Genomic DNA, 23,300 nt, shown 5'->3' with positions numbered 1-23,300 from the left:
TTTGCCACTGGTCAGGGGTGTCTCAATCATCTCACCATGCAGGTCCATCCATCTTTGCTCGTTGAAGGGAAGGACCTTTTGGTTCCTTAGCACCTGAAGGTGGCCCCTTGCTAAATGCACCTCAATGACATCAGAGGCCCTCTCCTTCATAGCGACTGATGACAGCCATGTGGCTCTGGCCAAGGTACCTGTTTGGTCAATATAGACATCACACTGTTATAGAGTCGATGCACTATGTAGTAGTATTCTGAAGTCAGGAGTGGTGTTTTCACTGCTTAAGCCTCTGCAATATCAAATAATCCAGATGTTTGATTTCACTGATCTAATAAGGAGAATATCAATGACATCTGGCCATCTACAGTCACTCGGCAAATGACTCTCGTGAAATTCAAAACAAGAAAACTAACATCTGTTTTTCACCAAATGTGACCCCCAGGGATATTGAGCAAAAACAAGAGGAAACAAAGGAATTAAGCTGTTTTAGTGCACCAGCATATTTCACTGACAGAGAAACCTGACGTCATTTACTCTTAGAACTGTGTAAAAGATAAGAAGAAGCCTAAAAACACTCTGTAAGAGAGGAGCAAAAGCAAAAGAAGACAACAAAATTCAGCACAAAACAACATGGTCAATATTTCTGCAGAAACTCTAGAGGCAGCCAATCAATCTTCTAATCATTATCAAACCAGTAAACTGGCTTCTTTGCAGAAATCCTGGGAAAGAGAGACAAAGCAGCAGCATTGGGATGAAAGAGGGGACACAAACAAGGCTTTCACGTAAATGTAGACTCACCGTTCTTAAGTTTCACCTGCTCTGTTCTGGCCTGAACACTCAGCTCTCTGTCTGGTGCAGTCACGAAGTAATACTCTCCTTTCCCATTGAAAGTGAAGCTGAGGCCATCGAAGGTTATTAAATGCGGATCACCGAGGACAACACCTGTAAGGCATCGAGAGACAAAACACTTTTTATCACATTCACGTTAACACCAAATGCACATTCTGCCGGAAGTTTATTTATTTCCTACAGTACGCTGCGGATAAACATATCAAATCTTACTTGCTCCAATGTTTGCCTTCACCTACTTAGTCATTGTATTCACATTACTGATGATTATTTATCAGAAATCTCACTGTGTTAACATTTTTTTGAAAAGACCAAGTCATCCCTACAATATTGTCAACATCAACTCAGTCCCACAATTCATGAAGTGCCTTTGAGGAGATTTCAAAATGTCTAGATATATACTATGTATTCCGATATCACCTACAAAATACTGTGATATTATTTAAAATGCCATATATACAGTATATACTGTATGCAGTTCTACCCCCTCTAAGAGCAGTCAGTCAGTTATGTGATCTAATATATTTCCACAACTTAACTCTAACCTGTGGTCTGTTATATATTTACTTCTCCTGCAAACTGATCTGGTTACTACCTGCTACCCTGATGTCCATTTACAGAGTAGAGTGTGTGTGTGTGTGTGTGTGTGTGTGTGTGTGTGTGTGTGTGTGTGTGCAGCCACGTAAAGGCAGGCAAACATGGATTAACAAATACACACATTCAACAGCACACATTAGTTTCACTATCAGATGTTAATGCTGACTAATATAACAAACTACAAACCTTAAAGGTCCCATATTATACTCTTTTTCATCAATTTCACACAGCTGTCAGAGGTCCAACAACTCTGTATTTGATATGTATTGCCCCAAACACATCCATGGTCCTGAACTCCAGCTGTCTAAAAGTCGCTCTGCTGAGCTCTGTTCACAGCATTCTGTTTCTGTGCCTGCACCTTTAAATGCTAATGAGCTGCGTCTGTCAACGCCTACTTGGGGAGCCTTGCCTGCTACGTCACTCTCAGGGAGGGGAAGCCCCTTATGCTAACGTAGCATGCGCTAATGTTTAAGGTGGATGTAACACTATGGCTCGCGGAGATTTTTTCGTTCAACCGAACCAGTTTGACCCAGAATCGGACCAAGAAGTAGAGGCTCCGGAAGAAGTACAGACTCTGCGGCAGCAGCAGGACGTTTCAGAATGGTTAGTTTGGCTGAATAATATTAGTTTGTTTGTATGTGTTGTTACAGCTACTGCCATGTAGCTAATGGCTAACAGCTAGCGAAAGCTGTGTTTGTCTCCAACACAGTCTCCAAACTTTTATACACTGTTCGGATAGTTTCTGTCTCCAGTCTGCACATGTTTCCAGACTTTCTACTGTGACAACAAAGCTCCCTCGTAATATTATTAACATTAAACTCGCTTCAAACGCCATTGCATAGCGGACCGAAGCGGAGCTAACTAGTTAGCCAGTTTCAAGCTGACTTCACCATACTCGTCGGCAACTGTAAATGCTATCAAACCGCGGCGACACTTATCGCTGGCTCGGGTGCAGTTGCTGGGTCCAGTATGGTTGAGACTGATCCTTTTAGGAGGGTCAGTGTCGAGGCAAAGCCAGCTTTGTATTGACTCTCGTTACTGAAGCAGTCCGACGTGAGGTGGTTAGCACACACATACAAGCTAACACGAACCGCAGCCGGCACGTTGTCATTAAAAATGAAACACGACCACTGTCTCTACTGTTGCTCTGTAGCTGGGACAGAATATAGGCACTTCTGTTGATTTATACACCAACAACAGAGCAATTGCGTGTCTAGCTCTGAGCGACAACGTTGTGAAACACTGCTGTCTGGTGAGCACACAAATACAGCACTTTGGGAACTGCTGTGGGTACATTCCCATTAAAAATAAAATCCATCCATTGAGTCCTCAAGACCCCCGATGAGGGAGATTTAAAAAGACTCTGGTGCTCGTTAGTGCAGCCAACGACAGAGCGGAAAAAAATGGCGCCGTTTAGATAATTCCTTCGGGGGTGGCAAACCTTCACCTGGGGCGGTGCCACCAACCTAGGGGGACCCGTCTAATCTGTCGGTGACGTCACCGACAGACTATCTTCAACTGGCCTGTATAAGCACACATTTTCTAAAGGCGGAAAAAGCAAAAAAGGGAGAGGATGAACTTTTTTCATACCAGGGGGGATTGTAGACAGGCCGGGGATGCATATTATTGATAGAAAACCGCTCTAAGGTGTATTTTGCATAATATGGGACCTTTAAGGATGACAGAATCTGTCATCACATTCAAATAACACAGTTATCAACCCGGTGCTTGATTATTATACTTTATCTACTTGGTGTTCCCTTTGATATCTGTTTAGAGGTTGAATGCTGTCAAAAAATAAACTTCATCTGACTTGAATGGTCTTACCAGCTCTTGGGGGCCGGTAGTTGCGACATCCGCTAGAAGGCCGATGGTTAAAGTAGTTGTGGCAATTGTCAGACCACAGGCAGCAGTAGTAGTAACTCATGACATCGTAAAGCCAGTGGGAGTACCCGGGCACCCGTGGTGGTTCCCTGTACGGAGGTGAGCCCCGAGTCTCCCGTCAACACCAGAGCTCCTGTGCTGTCATAGCAGCACTGCTGCCCTGAACCATGTGTGGGACTGAATATATGACAAGAGAGTCACATTAAAAGGGGAACATGCTTTTATTTTCAGTTTTCAAAGGTATTAAACTTGTTCTATCCTCGTGTCTCTCCTACCTGGCCTGAATTGCTCTGACACAATGGACACTGCCTGGGTGATAAGTGCACACACTGCCCCTCTCAATGTCACAACTATAGTCAGCCTGAAATATCAAAGTGAAAAAAAATCAGTCTTAATAAAATAATAAATGTGATTTAATATGAATTGGCATTGAAGAAGACATTTGCCATGACCATCTTTATATTGCTTTCATATTGTTTCTGTACACAGGTCTCATATAATTATTATTGTTCCTCATACAGTTACTTGTTTACAAAGTTTGTAATTTTGCTTCTTATTATACTGTATACACTAATTGTAGTAATACTGATACAACACAAAATAAATGTGAATAACAGTGAAATTGAAGTGCACTCACATGGAACCTGCCTGTGTCTGAGCGGGCCTGTGCCAGAGTGCAGGGACAGTCAATGAGCTCATCCAGGAAGTTGGGCAGCTTCTTCTCCAGGATGTCCCACTGCAGACACTTGGGTCTTGGCCCAGGCTGAAGAGTCATCTCTAAAAGCCTGCTCCAGGTGCCACGCTAAGACATGACCTCTGCTCCAGAGCCCCTGTACATCTCTGTGTATGAACAATTATAATGTATACTTTGAAAGAGATATATTTCCTGAAATATTAACTTCTAATCAAAGCTCAAGCTATGGCTAAATATGATTTATGTGATCAATTTTGAAAAGGAAAAATACTTTGAGGAATAAAAAGGTGACATCTCTGTTTCTGCGGCAAGAATTTTGATGATTTTGAACTGTAAGTAACGAGTCTATCAGTGTTATAGGTGTAACCCACATAAGTGTCTTGCATGTGAGGAAGGATTGTGAATTATAATATTACAGTTAAGTTGTTTCACTCAGTTTAAATAAAGAGTGTTGTCATTAAGGAGGATATTTAATATCCATTGGGCACTTTAGAAGAGAGTGACACGTTAGGATTGACCAATCAGCAACTGTTTGATCACGGCTAGTCCCGCCCTCCTGCCCCCGTCTTGAGAGCGAGTGTGTGTATCTTTCTTCTTTCGGTCTGTACGGAGAAACGGAGCTAGCGTCGCGTGGTAGCGTTGCTAACAGACGGTAAACTGAGTGAAAAGTGAGAGTTATTTTAAAAGATACAGCTTGAATTTAACAATACTGAAGTCCGCTTTGAGCTTGTTGAAGCGCTAGTGGAGTACTGCTGGGAAGACGTGCATTATTATAGTCGCTAGCTTAAACGCTAGTAGCTCCAGCTAATAGCGTTAGCCATGAAAGTGACCGTGAGTCTCCAACATACACTTCGTCTGTACAGCTCCAAGGAGCAAGAAACTGTGTTTTTCTGAGCGCCGCCATTTTGTGTTGGAGCGCCCAGCCTGTTAAATGAGATCGGTCAGTTTTTTTTGTTTTGTTTTGTTTTCCCTGGATTTGATTTTCCAGTGATGTTGATGGCGAGCTTTCCCACCCGGATCTAAAGAGAGAGAAAGAGTGGCAGTGTCTCAAGATACTACAGTGGCTGCTGAGCGAATCCTGTTACTACTACACTTGGTGGTGTGGTAGGCCAACCTCTACAAACACTCTCACACTCAACCCCATCATTCCCATTTCCCCGGATCGACATACACACACACACACACACACACACACACACACACACACACACACTCCCCTTGAACTCTGGACTTGAACTCTGGACTTGAACATACTTTAACTTTTATTTTTTCTCCTGGACCCTGGACTGAATCAAATGAAAGACTTACCCCATCATTCCGTGGAACTGTGAATTGTGAAGTCGTGGGATATTTTCCCTCAGAGTGGTGATTGTATAACTTGGTTGTTTCGTTTTTGCTGAGTTAAATTGTTGAGCAAGATTTGATCAGAGAGAAGCTTGAATTTAATGGTATTAAAATTAAATTCATGGCATAAGTGTAAACCCAGGACAGAGATAAGTGATTTAAGGTGAAACCAAGCAATTGCTAAGGTGATATTCTGTGATCTAACACAACCTGTGTTGTCATTGCTGTGAGTGGTACATATAATTCATTTGTATGTTGTATTTGTTGTTTTTCACTTCATTACAAGAAGGCGCCCTTCAAAAGTTAATCTTTTGTCTCTGAGTCTCATTTGAACATTCCACTATGCTCCAGCAGTCGAACCTACTGGCCCATCACACATAATATTGCTCACTACCTTTCAGTCCCTTAAAGGGGTGTTACATATAAATTGGCAAGCTTAGCCAGGAGCACTGTTGAATGTTCAAATTGACAGAGCTGTTGGTGCAAATTGTCTACAGTTTTACATTCAGATTGTAAAATCAGGTATCCCTAAACAAAGCCAGAAAAATGGAAATTGTGTTGCAAGAAACGATCAAGGTTTCCTACTCTGTTATAGTTAGTGGACTAACAGGAACAGATGCTGATAACGAGGTATCCACTCACCTTGAGAAATATGGTTCAATCAACCGTTTTTTCCGCATTGATAACCCAACATCAGACTTTCACAAAGACATGATAATAGAGTTCACCCATGGCACTGCCATGCAGACATTAGGACCTTTGCTGCCGCTTAAGCTTGAGAGCCCTACTCAAGCTGATACCGTGTACGTAGTGAGAAATTTGGCAAGTGAGTATGCATTAAATGCACGTACTAATGCTACTAGAGCATACATGAAGGAGCTGCATGAAATTGCGAAATTGAGTGGAGATTCCATAGAGCAAATGCTGAAAGCAGAACTGGAAACGCTATCCTCTTCTGCCGCTCCTTCACAAACTTCCCCAGATCTCTCCCCTGGACAGAGAGCACCCAGAGTGGAACAGCCCATTCCTGGAGAGCTGTTGTCTTCTATCAGTCCACACCGTATGGACTCTCCTCACCCTAAAGTTCTTGAATCTCTCCATGATCCAGTTCAGCCTAGTGTTCCCTTGACTCTTGACAAAAACCTGATCGATCTCACCCCATTGCCATCTCCCTCAGCCATGGCTGATGGCAAAGCTCAGTGCACACTTGACCTAAATCCACCCAGCATTCAGCGGGTGGTAGTTGAACATGTAGTTCGCAAAAGTGAAAGCCCATCACACTCTGCCACGCCCCATAGGCTACGAGCTTTTTCAGGTAAAAGTCCCCGCCCAAACAGTGAAGCAGACTATGATACATGGCGCATTAGTGTGGAAGTTCTCATAAAAGATCCCTCTGTTTCTGACCTACATTGCACACATCGCATCCTCGACAGTCTCCTCCCACCTGCTTCCGAGATGACCAGACCCTTAGGTCCAGAGGCTCAACCTTTGGCCTATCTTGAGATACTTGATTCCGCTTATGGAACTGTTGAAGACGGTGACGAACTCTATGCAAAGTTTATGAACATACTGCAGGATGATGGGGAGAAGCCATCTGTTTTCCTGCACAGACTGCATGGCTGTCTGAACATGGCTATGAGACGTGGTGGTGTGTCTGCACATGAATTTGACCGGCAGCTTTTAAAGCAGTTCTGCCGTGGTTGTTGGGATAATGCCCTCATAATCGACCTTAAGCTAGAACGGAGAAAAGAGAGCCCGCCCTCCTTTGCAGAACTCTTACTGCTGCTAAGAACTGAGGAGGATAAGCAGGCTGCAAAAGTCAGCCGTATGAGACAGCACTTGGGCACGGCCAAGAGTGCCCCCAGTGGCACTAAGCAACGTGTCATGTCACATCTGCAAACTGCACATGCTGTTGCTGAACCAGAATATGAAATGTTAAAAAAACAACTAGCAGACATTAGTGCCCAGCTCAGTAACATGAAACCAAAGGGTCACAAACAGAATCAAACTTGCCAACAGAAATATAAGTCTCCTGTGGCAAGCGCCAAAGTCGAGGCCCGGCCTTTGAAAAACAAAGCAGCACAACAGCGGACTCCCCCCACCAACACAAACAGCAGGCCACGCCCCTGGTTTTGCTTTCAGTGCGGGGAGGATGGTCACATTGTGTCAGCTTGTGAGAATGTGCCAAATCCTTCACTTGTAGCTGTCAAGAGAAAGCAGCTGAGAGAAAAACAGACTAACTGGGACAAGTCCAATGTTCTGGAAGGAGGTGAACATTTAAACTGAGACCTGCTCCCATTGAGGGAAAATTGAGAGCAACATCTAATAATACGAGTCCCAAGTCAAAGAAATCCGTCTCAAACAGAGCTCAGGTCAAGTCACATTCTGTCAAACTCCCAAAGGGTCTTGTAGGAACTAAAACTACAGCCCAAGTTAATATCGCAGGAAAAGACACAAACTGTCTTTTGGACACAGGGTCACAGGTGACAACTGTATCCCAATCTTTCTATGAGCAGCATCTTCCAGAACTGGACATCCATCCAATAAATGATCTCCTTGATGTGGAGGGTGCCACAACCAGTCAGTTCCCTATTTAGGATACATTGAGCTCTCTATCATGTTTCCCAAAGACTTTGTAGGGTCAGAAATGAAGATTGACACCCTGGCTCTGGTTATCCCTCACCTTCGCTCTGCAGCCCAAGAACAAGTACTTGTTGGTACGAATACTCTTGACATCCTGTATTCCGATTTCATCTCTGATCCAAAGCTCTCCACCTTCCAGCCGTTGCCCTATGGTTATCAAGACGTTCTCAACATTCTTGAACTGCGACAGAAAACCTCCAGCATTGGAAACCTTGGCTGTGCCAAACTGCAAGGAAAGAGCCCAGAGATTGTCCCTGCACAACAGACGGTTGTTCTGGAAGGCTTTGTTGACATCCCCAGTCCTCACTCTGAGAGGTGTGCAATCGTTGAACAACCATCAACCTCTTCTTTACCTGGTGGTCTTCTGGTTTCAGCCTGCCTTGTGACTTTGCCAAGAAAGCAACCCTGCAAATTGCCCATGGTGTTAAAAAATGAAACTGATCATGACATTGTCATACCTCCCAGAACAGTATTGGCAGATGTTAAGGCCATAGTGCGAGTGCTGCATAAGGAGCAAACTGTGAGAGAGTCGCCTACCTCTGAAGCACAGAAAGAGTCCCCCCAGCCTGCAAAGCTTAACTTTGATTTCGGAGATTCCCCATTGTCTACTGAGTGGAAAGACAGAGTGACAGATATGCTGCACTCCATTCCAGAGGTCTTTTCTCAGCATGACCTGGATTTTGGACACACAGATAAGGTGAGACACCATATAAAGCTCAGCGATGAGACACCATTCAAGTATAGAGCACGACCAATACATCCTCACGATGTGGATGCGGTGAGGAAACACCTCCAGGAACTCTTTGACTCTGGAGTCATACGAGAGTCAGAGTCTCCTTTTGCTTCTCCCATAGTCGTCGTGAGGAAGAAAAATGGCTCAGTTCGCCTTTGCATTGATTACAGAAAGTTAAACCTCCAAACCATCAAGGATGCGTACGCTCTCCCGAATCTTGAGGAGGCATTCTCTGCTCTCTCAGGGTCAAAGTGGTTTTCTGTTCTTGATCTTAAATCTGGTTATTACCAGATTGAAATTGAGGAATCTGACAAGCAGAAAACAGCATTTGTCTGCCCACTGGGGTTTTGGGAATTCAACAGGATGCCCCAGGGCATCACCAACGCGCCGTCAACCTTCCAGAGCCTTATGGAGAAATGTATGGGGCATATGAACCTAAAAGAAGTGTTAGTGTTCATTGATGATCTCATTATTTTTTCCTCATCCTTAGAGGAACACGAGCAGCGTCTGAAGCGTGTGCTTCAGCGACTGAGGGACTATGGATTAAAGCTGGCTCCGGAGAAATGTAAATTTTTCCAAACCTCTGTGAAATACCTTGGACATGTTGTCTCAGAAAGGGGTGTGGAAACTGACCCAGAGAAAATAAAGGCCCTGACAACTTGGCCAGTCCCCACGAACTTGAAGGAACTCAGGTCCTTTCTAGGTTTTGCAGGCTATTACAGAAGGTTCATTCAGGGGTACTCTCACATCACGAAGCCCCTTAATGAGCTTACCTCTGGTTATCCACCGCTGAGAAAGTGGAAAAAGAAACCTGAGAAAGGTGCCAGCACAGAGTACCACAACCCAAAGGAGCCTTTTGGCCAAAGGTGGACACCTCGCTGCCAGGAAGCATTCAATCTCCTAGTCCAGAGCTTGACCTCTGCTCCGGTTTTGGGTTTTGCAGACCCCTAGCTTCCTTACATTCTGCATACAGATGCAAGCACAATCGGCTTAGGTGCTGCATTGTATCAAGTCCAAGATGGCCAGCCGAGAGTCATAGCCTTTGCAAGTCGAGGTCTCTCAAAGAGTGAAATGAGGTATCCTGCCCATAAGCTTGAGTTCTTGGCCCTCAAGTGGGCGGTCACGGCCAAATTCTCTGATTACTTATATGGCACAGACTTCACAGTGGTGACTGACAGCAACCCGCTCACTTACATCTTAACATCTGAAAAACTCGATGCAACAAGCTACAGGTGGCTGTCTGCCTTGTCCACCTACTCCTTTCAACTCCAATACAGAGCTGGCAAGCAGAACCTAGATGCCGATGCACTGTCTCGCCGCTCTCACGGAGTACCAGATGAAGATCCCACATCACGAAAGGAGAGTGAGAGAACTCGGCAGTTCACACTTCACCACCTGAGTGATGCAGAACCTTCATGCACTATTCCCCAAGATGTGATTCAGGCCCTCTGTGACCTACATATTGTCACTACTGCTGAAGAGACCTCAAACCCTGAGTTAGCACTGGTTGAATCCCTCACTCATTATTCTACAGCCATCCCAGACAGCTTTCACGAAGAAGGAGCTGATGGATTTCCTCTCATTCCCTCTTTGTCTGAGGATGAGCTGGGGGAAAAGCAGCGATCAGATCCTGCGATCCATGAGGTGATTGTTCGCATAGAGACTGGTCAAGCCCCACCTCCCAGTCTCAGGGAAGAACTGCCTGAACTCCCCTTACTGCTGCGAGAACTCAACCGGTTGGAGCTATGTAACGGAGTGCTCTATAGAAAGAGGCAAGAAGGACCCCACATCATCTATCAGCTGGTACTGCCTCAGGAACTGAGAGCAGTAGTGTTTGAGAGCCTTCACAACAATATGGGACATATGGGGGTTGAGCGTACAGTGGATCTGGCAAGAGCTAGGTTTTATTGGCCAAGAATGCAAATGACCATTGAGAAGATGATCAGGTTATGTGAACGTTGTGTCCGCAGGAAGTCCCCACCTGAGAGAGCAGCACCCCTGGTGAACATTAAGGCCAGTAGGCCTCTAGAACTTGTGTGCATAGACTTCCTATCTCTGGAAGCAGACCAGTCTAACACAAAAGACATATTAGTCATCACTGATCATTTCACCAAGTATGCAGTAGCTGTCCCTACCCCAAACCAGAAAGCACATACTGTGGCAAAGAGCCTATGGGAAAACTTTATTGGCCATTATGGATTTACGGAGAGGCTTCACAGTGACCAAGGCCCTGACTTTGAATCAAAGACCATAAAGGAACTCTGTGAGCTCACTGGCATGAAGAAGGTGCGAACCACCCCGTACCACCCCAGAGGAAACCCGGTTGAGAGGTTCAACCGAACCCTCCTCCAAATGCTTGGAACACTAAGTCAACATGAGAAACAGCAGTGGAAGAACTTTGTAAAGCCTCTTGTCCATGCTTACAATTGCACGAAACACGAGACGACAGGGTTCTCTCCATATGAGCTAATGTTTGGGAGACAGCCGAGGCTTCCGATTGATCTTGCTTTTGGGTTGCCCATCAATACCCATAAGAAGACCCACTCCCAATACGTCAGTGATTTAAAAAGTCGCTTGGAGGAAAGTTACAAGATTGCAACCTCTCATGCACAAAAGAACGCTGATCGCAACAAGATCAGATTCGACAAGCGAGTTACAGCCTCACCGTTGGAGGTGGGTGATAGAGTTCTCGTCCGTAATGTGAAGTTACGTGGGAAGCACAAGCTGGCAAACAAGTGGGAAGATGATGTTTATGTTGTCCTCAAGCAAGCTGGTGACATACCAGTTTACACAGTCAAGCCTGAGGGTAAGGATGGCCCTGTGCGCACCTTACATCGTGACCTGCTTCTACCTTGTGGCTTTCTGCCCTCAACTGTGCCAGATGAACCTGTTAAAAGACCTTCAGTAACGAGACCGAAGACAAGACAATGTCCAGTCATTGAGAGTGAGGACGATGATCAATTGGACTCAGAGGATCCACTAACTTGGATATCTGCCCCTCTCCCTATTCAGAAGCCCGATGAGTTCATCACAGTCCATGAGACTCACAAGTCGAGAAACCCTCCTTGTGAGATCAGACTATCAAATGCACCTGATGTGGTGTCCACTCCTGTCCTTCCTGCTCGTCCAGCAGTTGATCTCCTTGCTGATGACGGAGAAAAAGAATTTGCAGTAAATAACTTACCTGAACCGCTGATACCAGGAACAAGAGAACTTGTGAAGGAAAACCTTTGTGAGCCAGAAAACCCACCTGAATTGGTAACTGCACCCAAACTAGTCAACTTACCTGAGTATGGCAACCCCTCTGAACCAGACCCCTCACCTGACTGTGACTTTCCCGTTGATGCCCCCCTGAATACAGAGACATCCCTCAATGTAAATGAGGCACCTCCAGTATTGTCAGATAAGACTGATCGAAGAGCGGATACATCTGAAAGAGGACAAACTATTACTGATCAGCCTACATCAGTGGAGTCACAGAATGAAACACCCAGGGATGCTGAAATCCCTTTCCGTCGCTCTCAGAGACACTCTGTTAAGCCGGAGAGACTCCAGTATTCACATTTAGGCAGTCCTTTATTGTATGTGGTGAATGCCCTCTTTCAAGGTCTAAGTGATGCATTTGCTAGTTCCCTGCAAGAAGTTGACTATTCACCTGTAGGGCGTGAGAAAATGTACACATGATGCACAGGGACTTGCATACCTTCAAGAGGGGAGGGTGTAACCCACATAAGTGTCTTGCATGTGAGGAAGGATTGTGAATTATAATATTACAGTTAAGTTGTTTCACTCAGTTTAAATAAAGAGTGTTGTCATTAAGGAGGATATTTAATATCCATTGGGCACTTTAGAAGAGAGTGACACGTTAGGATTGACCAATCAGCAACTGTTTGATCACGGCTAGTCCCGCCCTCCTGCCCCCGTCTTGAGAGCGAGTGTGTGTATCTTTCTTCTTTCGGTCTGTACAGAGAAACGGAGCTAGCGTCGCGTGGTAGCGTTGCTAACAGACGGTAAACTGAGTGAAAAGTGAGAGTTATTTTAAAAGATACAGCTTGAATTTAACAATACTGAAGTCCGCTTTGAGCTTGTTGAAGCGCTAGTGGAGTACTGCTGGGAAGACGTGCATTATTATAGTCGCTAGCTTAAACGCTAGTAGCTCCAGCTAATAGCGTTAGCCATGAAAGTGACCGTGAGTCTCCAACATACACTTCGTCTGTACAGCTCCAAGGAGCAAGAAACTGTGTTTTACTGAGCGCCGCCAATTTGTGTTGGAGCGCCCAGCCTGTTAAATGAGATCGGTCAGTTTTTTTTGTTTTGTTTTGTTTTCCCTGGATTTGATTTTCCAGTGATGTTGATGGCGAGCTTTCCCACCCGGATCTAAAGAGAGAGAAAGAGTGGCAGTGTCTCAAGATACTACAGTGGCTGCTGAGCGAATCCTGTTACTACTACACTTGGTGGTGTGGTAGGCCAACCTCTACAAACACTCTCACACTCAACCCCATCATTCCCATTTCCCCGGATCGACATACACACACACACACACACACACACACACTCCCCTTGAACTCTGGACTTGAACTCTGGACTTGAACATACTTTAACTTTTATTTTTTCTCCTGGACCCTGGACTGAATCAAATGAAAGACTTACCCCATCATTCCGTGGAACTGTGAATTGTGAAGTCGTGGGATATTTTCCCTCAGAGTGGTGATTGTATAACTTGGTTGTTTCGTTTTTGCTGAGTTAAATTGTTGAGCAAGATTTGATCAGAGAGAAGCTTGAATTTAATGGTATTAAAATTAAATTCATGTCATAAGTGTAAACCCAGGACAGAGATAAGTGATTTAAGGTGAAACCAAGCAATTGCTAAGGTGATATTCTGTGATCTAACACAACCTGTGTTGTCATTGCTGTGAGTGGTACATATAATTCATTTGTATGTTGTATTTGTTGTTTTTCACTTCATTACAAGAAGGCGCCCTTCAAAAGTTAATCTTTTGTCTCTGAGTCTCATTTGAACATTCCACTATGCTCCAGCAGTCGAACCTACTGGCCCATCACACATAATATTGCTCACTACCTTTCAGTCCCTTAAAGGGGTGTTACATAGGAGTGCAACTCTAGTTCAGTGGGCTGCTTCTCAAATCCTGGCACCTACATTACCCACAATGCAACTTAGCCACTGGATGATATCAATGGAGGAAACTCTTTAGATTACACACAGGATGCCAGTATGATTTTTTTACATCAGGAGAATGAGATTTGCACGTTGCCACATTGCTATTTTAAGAATATTTCAATGAATTGCGCAGCCCTAGTAAGAACATATTGTGTTAAAAATGCCATATTCAAAGCTAGAATTGAAGTACCAAATTCACAAAAGGTTTTCTTTAAATAACATTTTAAACTATTTATAATCACTGAACCTAGCACAGTGTATGATGTAATGTAATTTTTTTGAAAAAGGACAATGAGGTATTTGCAAATTCAGAGATGGAAAATCTTATTTTTTATAATCCAGCAACATACCTGACAAGTACTCTCCAGATCTGTCAAAATGTATTCCATCCGTTGAGAAAGTAAAAGGTATCCAACCCGTCTCATACAATAAAGGAGAGATGCAGTAGGTGGGCCTTCAGCATCAATAAACCCTTCTCGTTCAATCTCATCTTTAAACCCGCAACAAAAACAGACAGACCTGATTTGTTTTGTTTCATGGCTAGCTACGCAATACTACTTTGTTCTTAATATAATTTCTCTCACACATAGTCTTTGGTTAATAACAAATTTAAGAGCTTTCCTGCAGCATGTCATTTTAGATCACTGTCTGGATAATAACAAGTCTGTCTCAGGGTTGAAATGTGCAGTCATTCACAGAAATACAGTTGCGGTCAAAAGTTTACATACTTGTAAACAAAGTGTTTATCATGATATTCTTCAGTTCCTTCAGAGAAGGGAACACATAATAATTTATCACAAAAAACATTCATGAAGTTAGCTTCAAATCTGATTTTATTATAGGTCTTCTGAAAATGTGACCAAATCTGCTCGCTCAAAAATACACATACAGAAATTCTAATATTTGGTTAAATGTCCCTCATTGTTGTTTCCAACTGAATTAGGTGCTTCTGATAGCCATCCAAAAGCTTTTGGCAGGCCTCTGGCTGAATTTTCAATCACTCCTGACCGAATCAGTGAAGTTCAACTAAATATGTTGGCTTCATAGCACATGTTCTTGATGGGGTTCAAGTCAGGACTCGGTTAGGCCGCTCCAAAACTTAAATTCTAGCCTGACATAGCCATTCCTTTACCACTTTTGATGTGTGTTTTGGATCATTGTCCAGCTGGAACACCTAACTGCACCAAAGAGTCCTGGGTTTTCCTGAAGCATTTAGCGGTAATCCAAACTTCATGAATGTTTTTTGTGACAGAGTAGTATGTGTCCCACTCATTCGATCACTGAAAAATGAGAGCTGTAGAAATCATTGGCACTGAAGACTGTCATGATAAACATTTTCTCTACAAGTGTGTGGGTGTATGTGAACTTCTGACCGCGACAAGCGATGGGATCTGAGATTAAGGCTAAACTATAGTACATACACTGAAATCATATTAATATTGCAAAATCGGAGAATGCAAAATATAATTTCAAAGGCAATCTTATCTTGTTCTTTATAATGACAATATGTCAAGCATCCATTTGTTTTCAATACAGGAAAGTTATTAAAAGTCTTCATGAACAGCATTTTTATTTAATCAAGCTGCATCACAAACACAACTTTTACTTGCTTTGTGACACAACATATGAGTTGTATAATTGTATACTGTTTACGCTATATCTTCCTCATTGTCGACCTCTAATGGAAACAATCCTACGATGACTGTATGCAATGTTTACAGTATATCATGGCGTGCTTCAAAGGTCACTATGTGTGATCATAAACACAAACCTGCACAGTGGGCGCCCACCACGATGAAGAACCAAGCTGCGGATCCTGAGAGCTCTTCCACCCAGCATGGAGCTGGAGTGAGGCGTCACTTGGAAACAGGATTGGTTGTAGTCTGCACAGCAGTTCAGCAAAGACACACAGGTTGCACGGCAGGAGCATTCCTCCAGTATGTCTCCACACTTTCCTCTGCATGTTTGACCTTAGAAAAAAAACACCACAAAGATCTGCTCTGAATTTTTTGCACTTTTACCTGCGTAACAAACTGCTTCATTTGGCTTGTTGCTTCTAGTTACAATAAACATCTTAAACTAGTTATTAGAATTCAAAATCTAGCCTATTTCTGTACAAAAGTGGACATTTATGAATGAACTGGAGCACCCAGTGAGCAGTTTTCCGTTGAAAATACATTCACAACAGGTTCAAAAGTTAAAGTTTTTCACAGACTATTTGAAGATTTTAAAGCATCATTATGTAATTTATCTACCTTAAAACAACAGCTTTTAAATCATGTTGATGGTACAGTATCTTGTAACAGGGTGAATGGTGTTTCTGTCTCAGCCACTCCACCCCCCTAACACTCTGCACTATGTAACATTAGTGAGAGGGTATGATCACATCATCCTCTTTATATGCATGTGGGAGGCAGGGATTTACAGCCACACCCACACCCAATGACATTGCACTATAGCAATTTTTGCCAGATGTGACATATTCTAAGTTTGGTGAGCTTTGGGGTATGTTCAGGCTGCCAACACTGCGATCAAAGTGGGAGAAAAATAAAAAGAAGAATCCTAGCAGATTATTAGGGCCCGAGCATTGACCTGAATAATCCCTGCAGATTAAATACGTCCGCGCACTAGTCAGTGCTCAGGTCCTAATCAGGAAAAGAGACAAACAGTCATTAGACAATGGTTTCAGACTAAAAAGTTTCCAAAGTACTCATAAATGTATTACATGTTTTGTCGTTTATTAACTTAAGTGATTAAATTTGTGAGTTTAGCACTGAAAGAAAGAGGGAACATTTGGGAAATGATCTTAAGTCAATTCTTGGCGCTGAATAAAAATGTAAGGAGTGATGAAGTTGAACACATAAACAAGATAGTGCAAGCACCTGGAGTATTACAGTAACAAACACTAACTTTGAGGTTAAAAGACTAGCTATACAAATTATTTCAGGCGGTTTAAAATAAAACGTTCAGACCGGAAATCCCCAGCTATCAGACAACTAGATGTCAACGTTAAAATGCCACTTTGCTCATTGGGAAGGCTCTTATTAGTCATTAGTCCCTAAAATATATTTGAAGGCAACTTACCAGCCGTTTTAGATGAGCAAATGAGAACAATTCCACAGAGAAAAATGCTCTCTGTCAAGTATGCTCTCTTGTTTGCCTTGGAGAAGAAAAATAACACAGTCATGTGTGTCACACATCACTCTCGGTTGAAACTCACTGTGCAGCGTCGTGCAATCAAATAGCTAACAAACTTAATTACTCCAGTTATTAAGTCATGAATTAACCGACATTGTTTTTATTTGTATTCTTCTCTTCTTCAGGCGTATCAACACAATGCCAGCTTTATATAGGCTTCATTGTGCGCTTGTCTCATGATTCGTTTTTATGTCATTTTAGCTAGGTTTGTAACTTCACTGTTAACTCCTTTATTGTTTATGTTTATTACATGGATCACGTTGAGGTAATATGCTCTCGCGAGACCTTGCGGTACCTCAACATTTGACGCATGCGCACGTCATTTTACTCGCATCTCGTTATAGTGATCCAGAATGAATTGGAGGGGACTGACAAGTAAATAATGACAATGATAATTTAAAAAGAACTGTCTTCTGTTGTGTTCAGTTCGTCCTGGATCATCTTCGCCGCGCTTACAGCGACGAGTACCAGAAAATAGCGCTTGTAGGGGATAAAAATGACGTTTCTCCCAGCCAACTAGCAAGCTAACAAGCTAGCTGGCGTTAGCTCCAGGCTCCCATAGACAGCAGCATCAGCAGCTGCTAATGATAACAGATTTTACCTCTCAAGGCAGCACACATAGAGAAATGTATTTTCTCTACACAATCATCGCTGCTTTAGTTTCTTTTTTCATTCTGAAATGGATGAAAAAGAGGAGGTATTGCACCGACCTGAATAGACTCGATGGCAAAACAGTTCTTATTACAGGTAAATAAACATGTCTTATTTTATTACAGCAAATATCTTCCTTTAATGATGTGTTCTGTTAGGTGACTATAGTGTTTATATGCAGATCAGTGTAGTTTAAAATGATATGTCACTAAGAATCACATGTGTAAAGCTTATTGAAATGCATATCCAACATCCCACCCAACAGTGTTACTGCTGTCCTCTTCAAGTCCTAAGCCTCACATGAGCACTAACACATCAGTTTCATGTACTTCATTTTGTTTCTTTGCAGGTGGCAACTCTGGCATTGGCAAGGACACAGCTGTTGCCTTGGCCATGAGAGGCGCCCGTGTCATCATCGCTTGCAGAGATGTGGACAAGGCTGAGAAGGCTGTGAGGGAGATCAAGTTCAAGAGTCACAGCCTGAACGTCCTTCACATGGAGCTGGATCTGGCCAACCTGCGCTCTGTGAGGGAATTCTGCAAGAGCTTCCTTCAGAGAGAGAAGAGGCTTGACATCCTGATCAATAATGCAGGTAAAGGGGTCGACCTGGTGGAGGTGTCCCGATCCATGAACAACTCTGTGATCAAAGAAATAAAGAAATATTATTCTTTTTAACATCAAAGATTTGTTTTCCCTTGTCTGATTCGAGGGTCTTGTGATTGTGAGGCCCTCTGATTTATGATTTGGAGCTTCATAACAATGATAATAATATTAATAATACAAATGATAATAATAATAGTACATGATTAAATAAAATTGACTTGACGTAACGCAAGGGAGTACAAACATTAAAATTATTTATTTTACTACAATCATTCTTGCCTGCTTTATTCTTATTTGGGCTATATGGCAAATTTTTTGACTTATCTTTAGCAATTGAGCCATGCTGTTGCACCTGGTGCCTTTTTTTAACCATAGCCTTTAGAGTTTGTTTTGAATCAGTCTAACAAACTGTACAGCTTCCCATTGACCTTTTTAAACAATTAAAGGAACAATTTAATTTATTGACCTGTTTGGGGCCACAGACACAGACAGGCTGGGGACGTTTCAAATCATTGATGGATGGACTCTAGCTTCAGTCTCTTCTTGGTTCTTACTGATTTGTTTTCTACACATGAAATCTAAAAATGAAATATAAAGACATCCATAGCACAGAAACTGTCAGTGTGTAATCTTGTGGAGAAATTAACATGAGGTAAAAACCAGATGTTTCTACTTTCTCCACATCCTGGTTTGACCTCTTTCTTCACTCTCTGTGGTGCTTCTGCAGGCATGCCCAGCGTCCTCGACTGGACGGACGACGGCTTCAGCATGTGTTTTGGCGTCAACCACCTGGGTCACTTCCTCCTAACCAATCTGCTTCTGCCACGCCTAAAGGAGTGCGCCCCTAGCCGGGTGGTCACTGTCACATGCTCAACTTACAAATACCAGAAACTGGACTTCCAGGATCTCAACTACAATCTGCTGCCCTTCTTCACCTACTGCCGCAGCAAGCTGGCCAACATCTACTTCAGCCAGGAACTGGCCCGCATCACAGAAGGGAAAGGAGTGACCTCCTATGCTGTTCATCCTGGTAGAAGTTTTATTTGTTTTAGTTTTTTCTAACAAGAACCAACATTTTAGCAAGAACAGTCATATGACTGTGTGTTTGAATGCTGCAGTACAAGAGGTTTAAAAGCCTGCAAATGAATAGGAGAGATTTCTACTTCTTGTTTTGAGTGAAGTGCTATTTAAACATTTTTTTTTTAATGTAGTGCTGTATGAATACATCAATTGAATGTTTACTATTTTATATTCTATTTATTGTGGTATATTTAATCTACAATCAATGCATTTTATTCAAAATGTAAACAATTAAGGTTTATATAGCGCAAAAAACAACAGGCATGCTTCGGTTTTTTTTCTGTACTTTTTACACTGAGGTAGCTGTCTAAAACAGTATGTGTGGTTGTATTAGGCCATTGTTTTCATTGTACAAAATCAATGAGCAGAACTTCTTTATGAAAATATTGTGTTGCAGCCCTTTCGCATCAATGAGAGATAGAAAACCAGAAGTGACATTATATCTGATCATTTATACATCAAAATTAATTGAAGTCAATTGAATTTACAGAGGACCCTTACATTTTCAACATATCACAATCAGTTGAGTTATAAGATAACTAATATAGAGCTAAGATATTTTAATCATATTGCCGACCCCAATCGTCAAGTATCCATATTCCTGACACTATTTATATGTTCATCCAAATATCTCTGCTTCCATATGTTGCTCCAGGTTATGTCCAAAGTGGTTGGACGTGCCACTTCTCCATCCTGTTCCGGATGCTGATGCAGGTGATCATGTGGATGTTTTTTGTGCCGTGTGAGATTGGAGCTCAGACTGTCATCTACTGTGCTGTGTCAGATGAAGCTGCCAAGCACAGCGGGGGCTACTTCATCGACTGCCGACCAGCTACCCTGCGTCCTTTCGCAAGAGATGCTGGGGTGGCAAAAAAACTGTGGGAGGCCAGTGAGAGGCTGGTGAAACTGGCCTGATGGTGGAAGCTGGGGAAACTGTCTGTGTTTTCATTTTGTGACGGGAGGTATTTATGTATTTTTTATTTTAAATGTATTTATGTTATGTTATGTTTTTCATGAACATTTCTGTTGTGTTCAATTCAGATGTTAAAATTCCTTTTATGAGCTTGTGGATTTTAAAAGAAAGTGTGATTTGGATATGTTTTTTTGTTGATTATCATTTTTATATGCATCAATAAAATACTCTACAGCACTTTGGCTATTTCATACATGAATCATCATGCTGATTATTTCCTAAATCATGTAAACAGTATTTATGAAACCTGCATTTTACTTTGTATGTCTGCACCTCAAGTGGACAGTTACCTCAAAAATCTGTGCTCACTGTCAGATCCACAGCTGGTCTCAGGAGTGCTGATAGATGTGGCCAAACACCTGGGCAACCTGTCCCTCAGAGTCTGGGAGAAGATGAAGGACCAGGTCCACTTCAGTCCTGTCATTCTGGACCCAAACACTGCAAACCCCTGTCTCTACCTGTCTGATGATCTGACCAGTGTGAGAAAAGGAGACACAGACCAGCAGCTTCCTGACAATCCAGAGAGAAACACTTCCTCTGCCACTGTTTTTGGCTCTGAGGGCTTCAGCTCAGGGAAACACAGCTGGGAGGTGGAGGTGGGAGATCATCCTGCCTGGAATGTAGGTTTGGTTAAAGAGTCAGTTGACAGGAAGGGAGATTTACCTATTTCACCAGTATGTGGAATCTGGTGTTTATTGCATCACAGTGGAACATACAGTAACGGTGTTGGTGAGACTGTCAAAGTGAAGAAGAGTTTCCAGAGGATCAGAGTCCAGCTGGACTATGACAGGGGGGAGGTGTCCTTCTACGACCCTGAAGACATGACTCACATCTACACTCACAGAGACACTTTCACTGAGAAACTCTTCCCATTTTTTGGTATTGGAAATGCTGCTATATTTCTTTGTTGGAAAGGCTGCTGATGCTAAAACTGCTGTTATCAAAATCTGTCAAACTGATATTTCTCTGATATTCAGTAATGTTTGGAATAGATGTTTCTGTCTACAGCGTGTGTGTGTGTGTGTGTGTGTGTGTGTGTGTGTGTGTGTGTGTGTGTGTGTGTGTGTGTGTCATGAGGACCAAAGCCCGGTCATAAAGAGGCAAACAAGGTGTCATTTCCCAGGTCCTGGTTCAGGTCAGGGGTAAGGTGTGAATTTAGGTTGGGTTACGGTTAATGTTATAGTACAAACACAGTTCAACAGTTTCTTCATTGTTTTTGTTCCTTAACATCTGCAGATTTGATTTGATGTCAAAGGTCTTGAAATGTTTTCTAACTGTTCTACAGACTGACATGAATCATTCAAAGAGTTTTTCATGTTGGTTTGTTCTTTTCTTGAATCTCAGTTCCTCCCAATCAGTGTTGTTAATCAATGTTAGTTTATCAGAAACTTTTTTTTTTTTACCTTCCATTTCCATTTGAAATTATTTCAATTTAATATTCTGTCATGTTGTTTTATGTTTACCAACTTTGCTGAACGGTTGATAAAGTTGTTTATGTCTGTTTCTAAGGTCATGATAAAGTGCTGAGGCTCTTGTTTTAAGTCTGTCAGTCACAATGTAGTGTATCAACATACTGTAACTATGCTCACTCTGGTGGTGTCGTTTTACTCAGAGGACACAAGAGATTTGATTATTTCCTGATTTAGTCTTTAACTGATTAGTTTTGGGAGTGTTGCTGCAGACTGCCTCCTCCATGCTGTTTAACTCTGTATGCTGTGAAGCAGCTGATGATAAATGAAGTTGTATTTTGTCTTCAGGTTCATCATGATTCTTACAGCTGGTGGATGGTACATGGCAGAATGTGTCAGTTTGGCTTTTTGTTTTTTTGCTCTTGAGAAATAAAATATAACATTGCACATTTCAGTTGTCAGTGAGCTTTATATGAAAGCTGTTTGCAACATGAGGCATCATGTTATAAGTGTCCGTGGAAGCTGAGCTAAACATGATTATATCTTATTCACACAGTCTGGTTCAGCAGTGAGGATTAGTGGTCCAGTTATAATGGAAATACTTCTCTCTGATGTGACGCTGAAGGTGAAACTAAAGGTTCATCATCACCTGACTCACTGTTGAGTGAATGATTCTGCTAGCTGACACTAAAGACTGTTAAAGACAGTCTGTGAAATGTTTTCTTGGTACTCATTGTTTAAATTGAAATCAAATTGATCAGTAAGTTCAGCTGAACGTTAATTGTCACCACATTCCACATGTCAGAAGTCTCATTTCCTTTAATATGTATAAAACATGTTGAGTGCAGAGCCACATAATGACTTTGAACTGTTGATATTGAATTCTAAAGCAGTGTTTGCTTTAATCTTGATCTCCAACATTAATCTTCATTATTTCCCAGCAGTATGTATTTAATAATTCCTGAACAGTGATTACAGTGGAGCTGATGTTTGTTCCTGTGTGTTTATGTTAACTGTCCCAACAACCCAAATGCACCAGTATGTGCTGGATGATCTTCAGGATTGATGCTGGATAACTGTGGACTCACTTTAAGTTGTGTAAAAAAAAAAACTAAAAAAAAACTGTTGTGTTTTCTATCTGCTTTAGAAAATATTCTAGTCAAAAGCAGTTCCAACATTTTCCCAGTTACTATGATCAATAAAAACACAATGCTTGTCAACACCGAAACTGAATCGCTTTTCTATTTAAATTATCGTTTTACAGATAACACCTTAACACATTGGCTTGAAGGAACTGGCTCACATCACAGAAGGGAAAGGAGTGTCCTCCTGAGCTGTTCACCCTGGTAGAAGTTTTATTTGTTTTTGTTTTTCTAACAAGATCCAACATTTTATCAAGAACACTCATGTGGCTGTTTGTGTTTGACTGCGGGAGCGCAAGAGGTTCAAAAGCATGCAAAGCAATAGGA

General features: G+C 42.3%; 3 protein-coding genes across 3 annotated transcripts in view; 1 reads left to right on the top strand and 2 right to left on the bottom strand.

Moving 5' to 3' along the window:
• kremen1 (kringle containing transmembrane protein 1) overlaps positions 1-3,685 on the bottom strand; it is a 92,774-nt gene extending 89,089 nt beyond the window's left edge. The window contains exons 1-4 of the mRNA XM_030418222.1: positions 3,600-3,685; positions 3,268-3,501; positions 793-936; positions 36-188 (exon numbers count right to left, since the gene is read on the bottom strand). Coding sequence (XP_030274082.1) covers positions 36-188; positions 793-936; positions 3,268-3,367 — 397 coding nt within the window. The 5' untranslated portion in view covers positions 3,368-3,501; positions 3,600-3,685. The remainder of the gene's footprint in view (positions 1-35; positions 189-792; positions 937-3,267; positions 3,502-3,599) is intronic.
• A 292-nt stretch (positions 3,686-3,977) lies between these two features.
• Positions 3,978-17,333, bottom strand: susd2 (sushi domain containing 2). Its single transcript, XM_030418223.1, has 3 exons — positions 17,002-17,333; positions 15,689-15,887; positions 3,978-4,164 (listed from the first exon to the last, which is right to left on the bottom strand). Exons 1-3 carry the CDS (start codon positions 17,102-17,104, stop codon positions 4,020-4,022), a joined length of 447 nt encoding a protein of 148 aa, XP_030274083.1. The 5' UTR covers positions 17,105-17,333; the 3' UTR covers positions 3,978-4,019.
• An 85-nt stretch (positions 17,334-17,418) lies between these two features.
• On the top strand, positions 17,419-22,280 carry LOC115581754 (retinol dehydrogenase 14). Its single transcript, XM_030417118.1, has 5 exons — positions 17,419-17,862; positions 18,116-18,358; positions 19,097-19,399; positions 20,105-20,411; positions 20,738-22,280. The coding sequence occupies exons 1-4, from the start codon at positions 17,700-17,702 to the stop codon at positions 20,362-20,364; spliced, it is 969 nt and encodes a 322-aa protein (XP_030272978.1). The 5' UTR covers positions 17,419-17,699; the 3' UTR covers positions 20,365-20,411; positions 20,738-22,280.
• Positions 22,281-23,300: the final 1,020 nt, after the last annotated feature.

The sequence above is a fragment of the Sparus aurata genome, chromosome 5 (genome assembly GCF_900880675.1).
Source record: "Sparus aurata chromosome 5, fSpaAur1.1, whole genome shotgun sequence".
NCBI classification, from domain to species: Eukaryota; Metazoa; Chordata; class Actinopteri; order Spariformes; family Sparidae; genus Sparus; species Sparus aurata.
The sequence above is the reverse complement of the archived record's forward strand: the minus strand, read 5'-3'. Positions and strand labels throughout refer to the sequence as shown.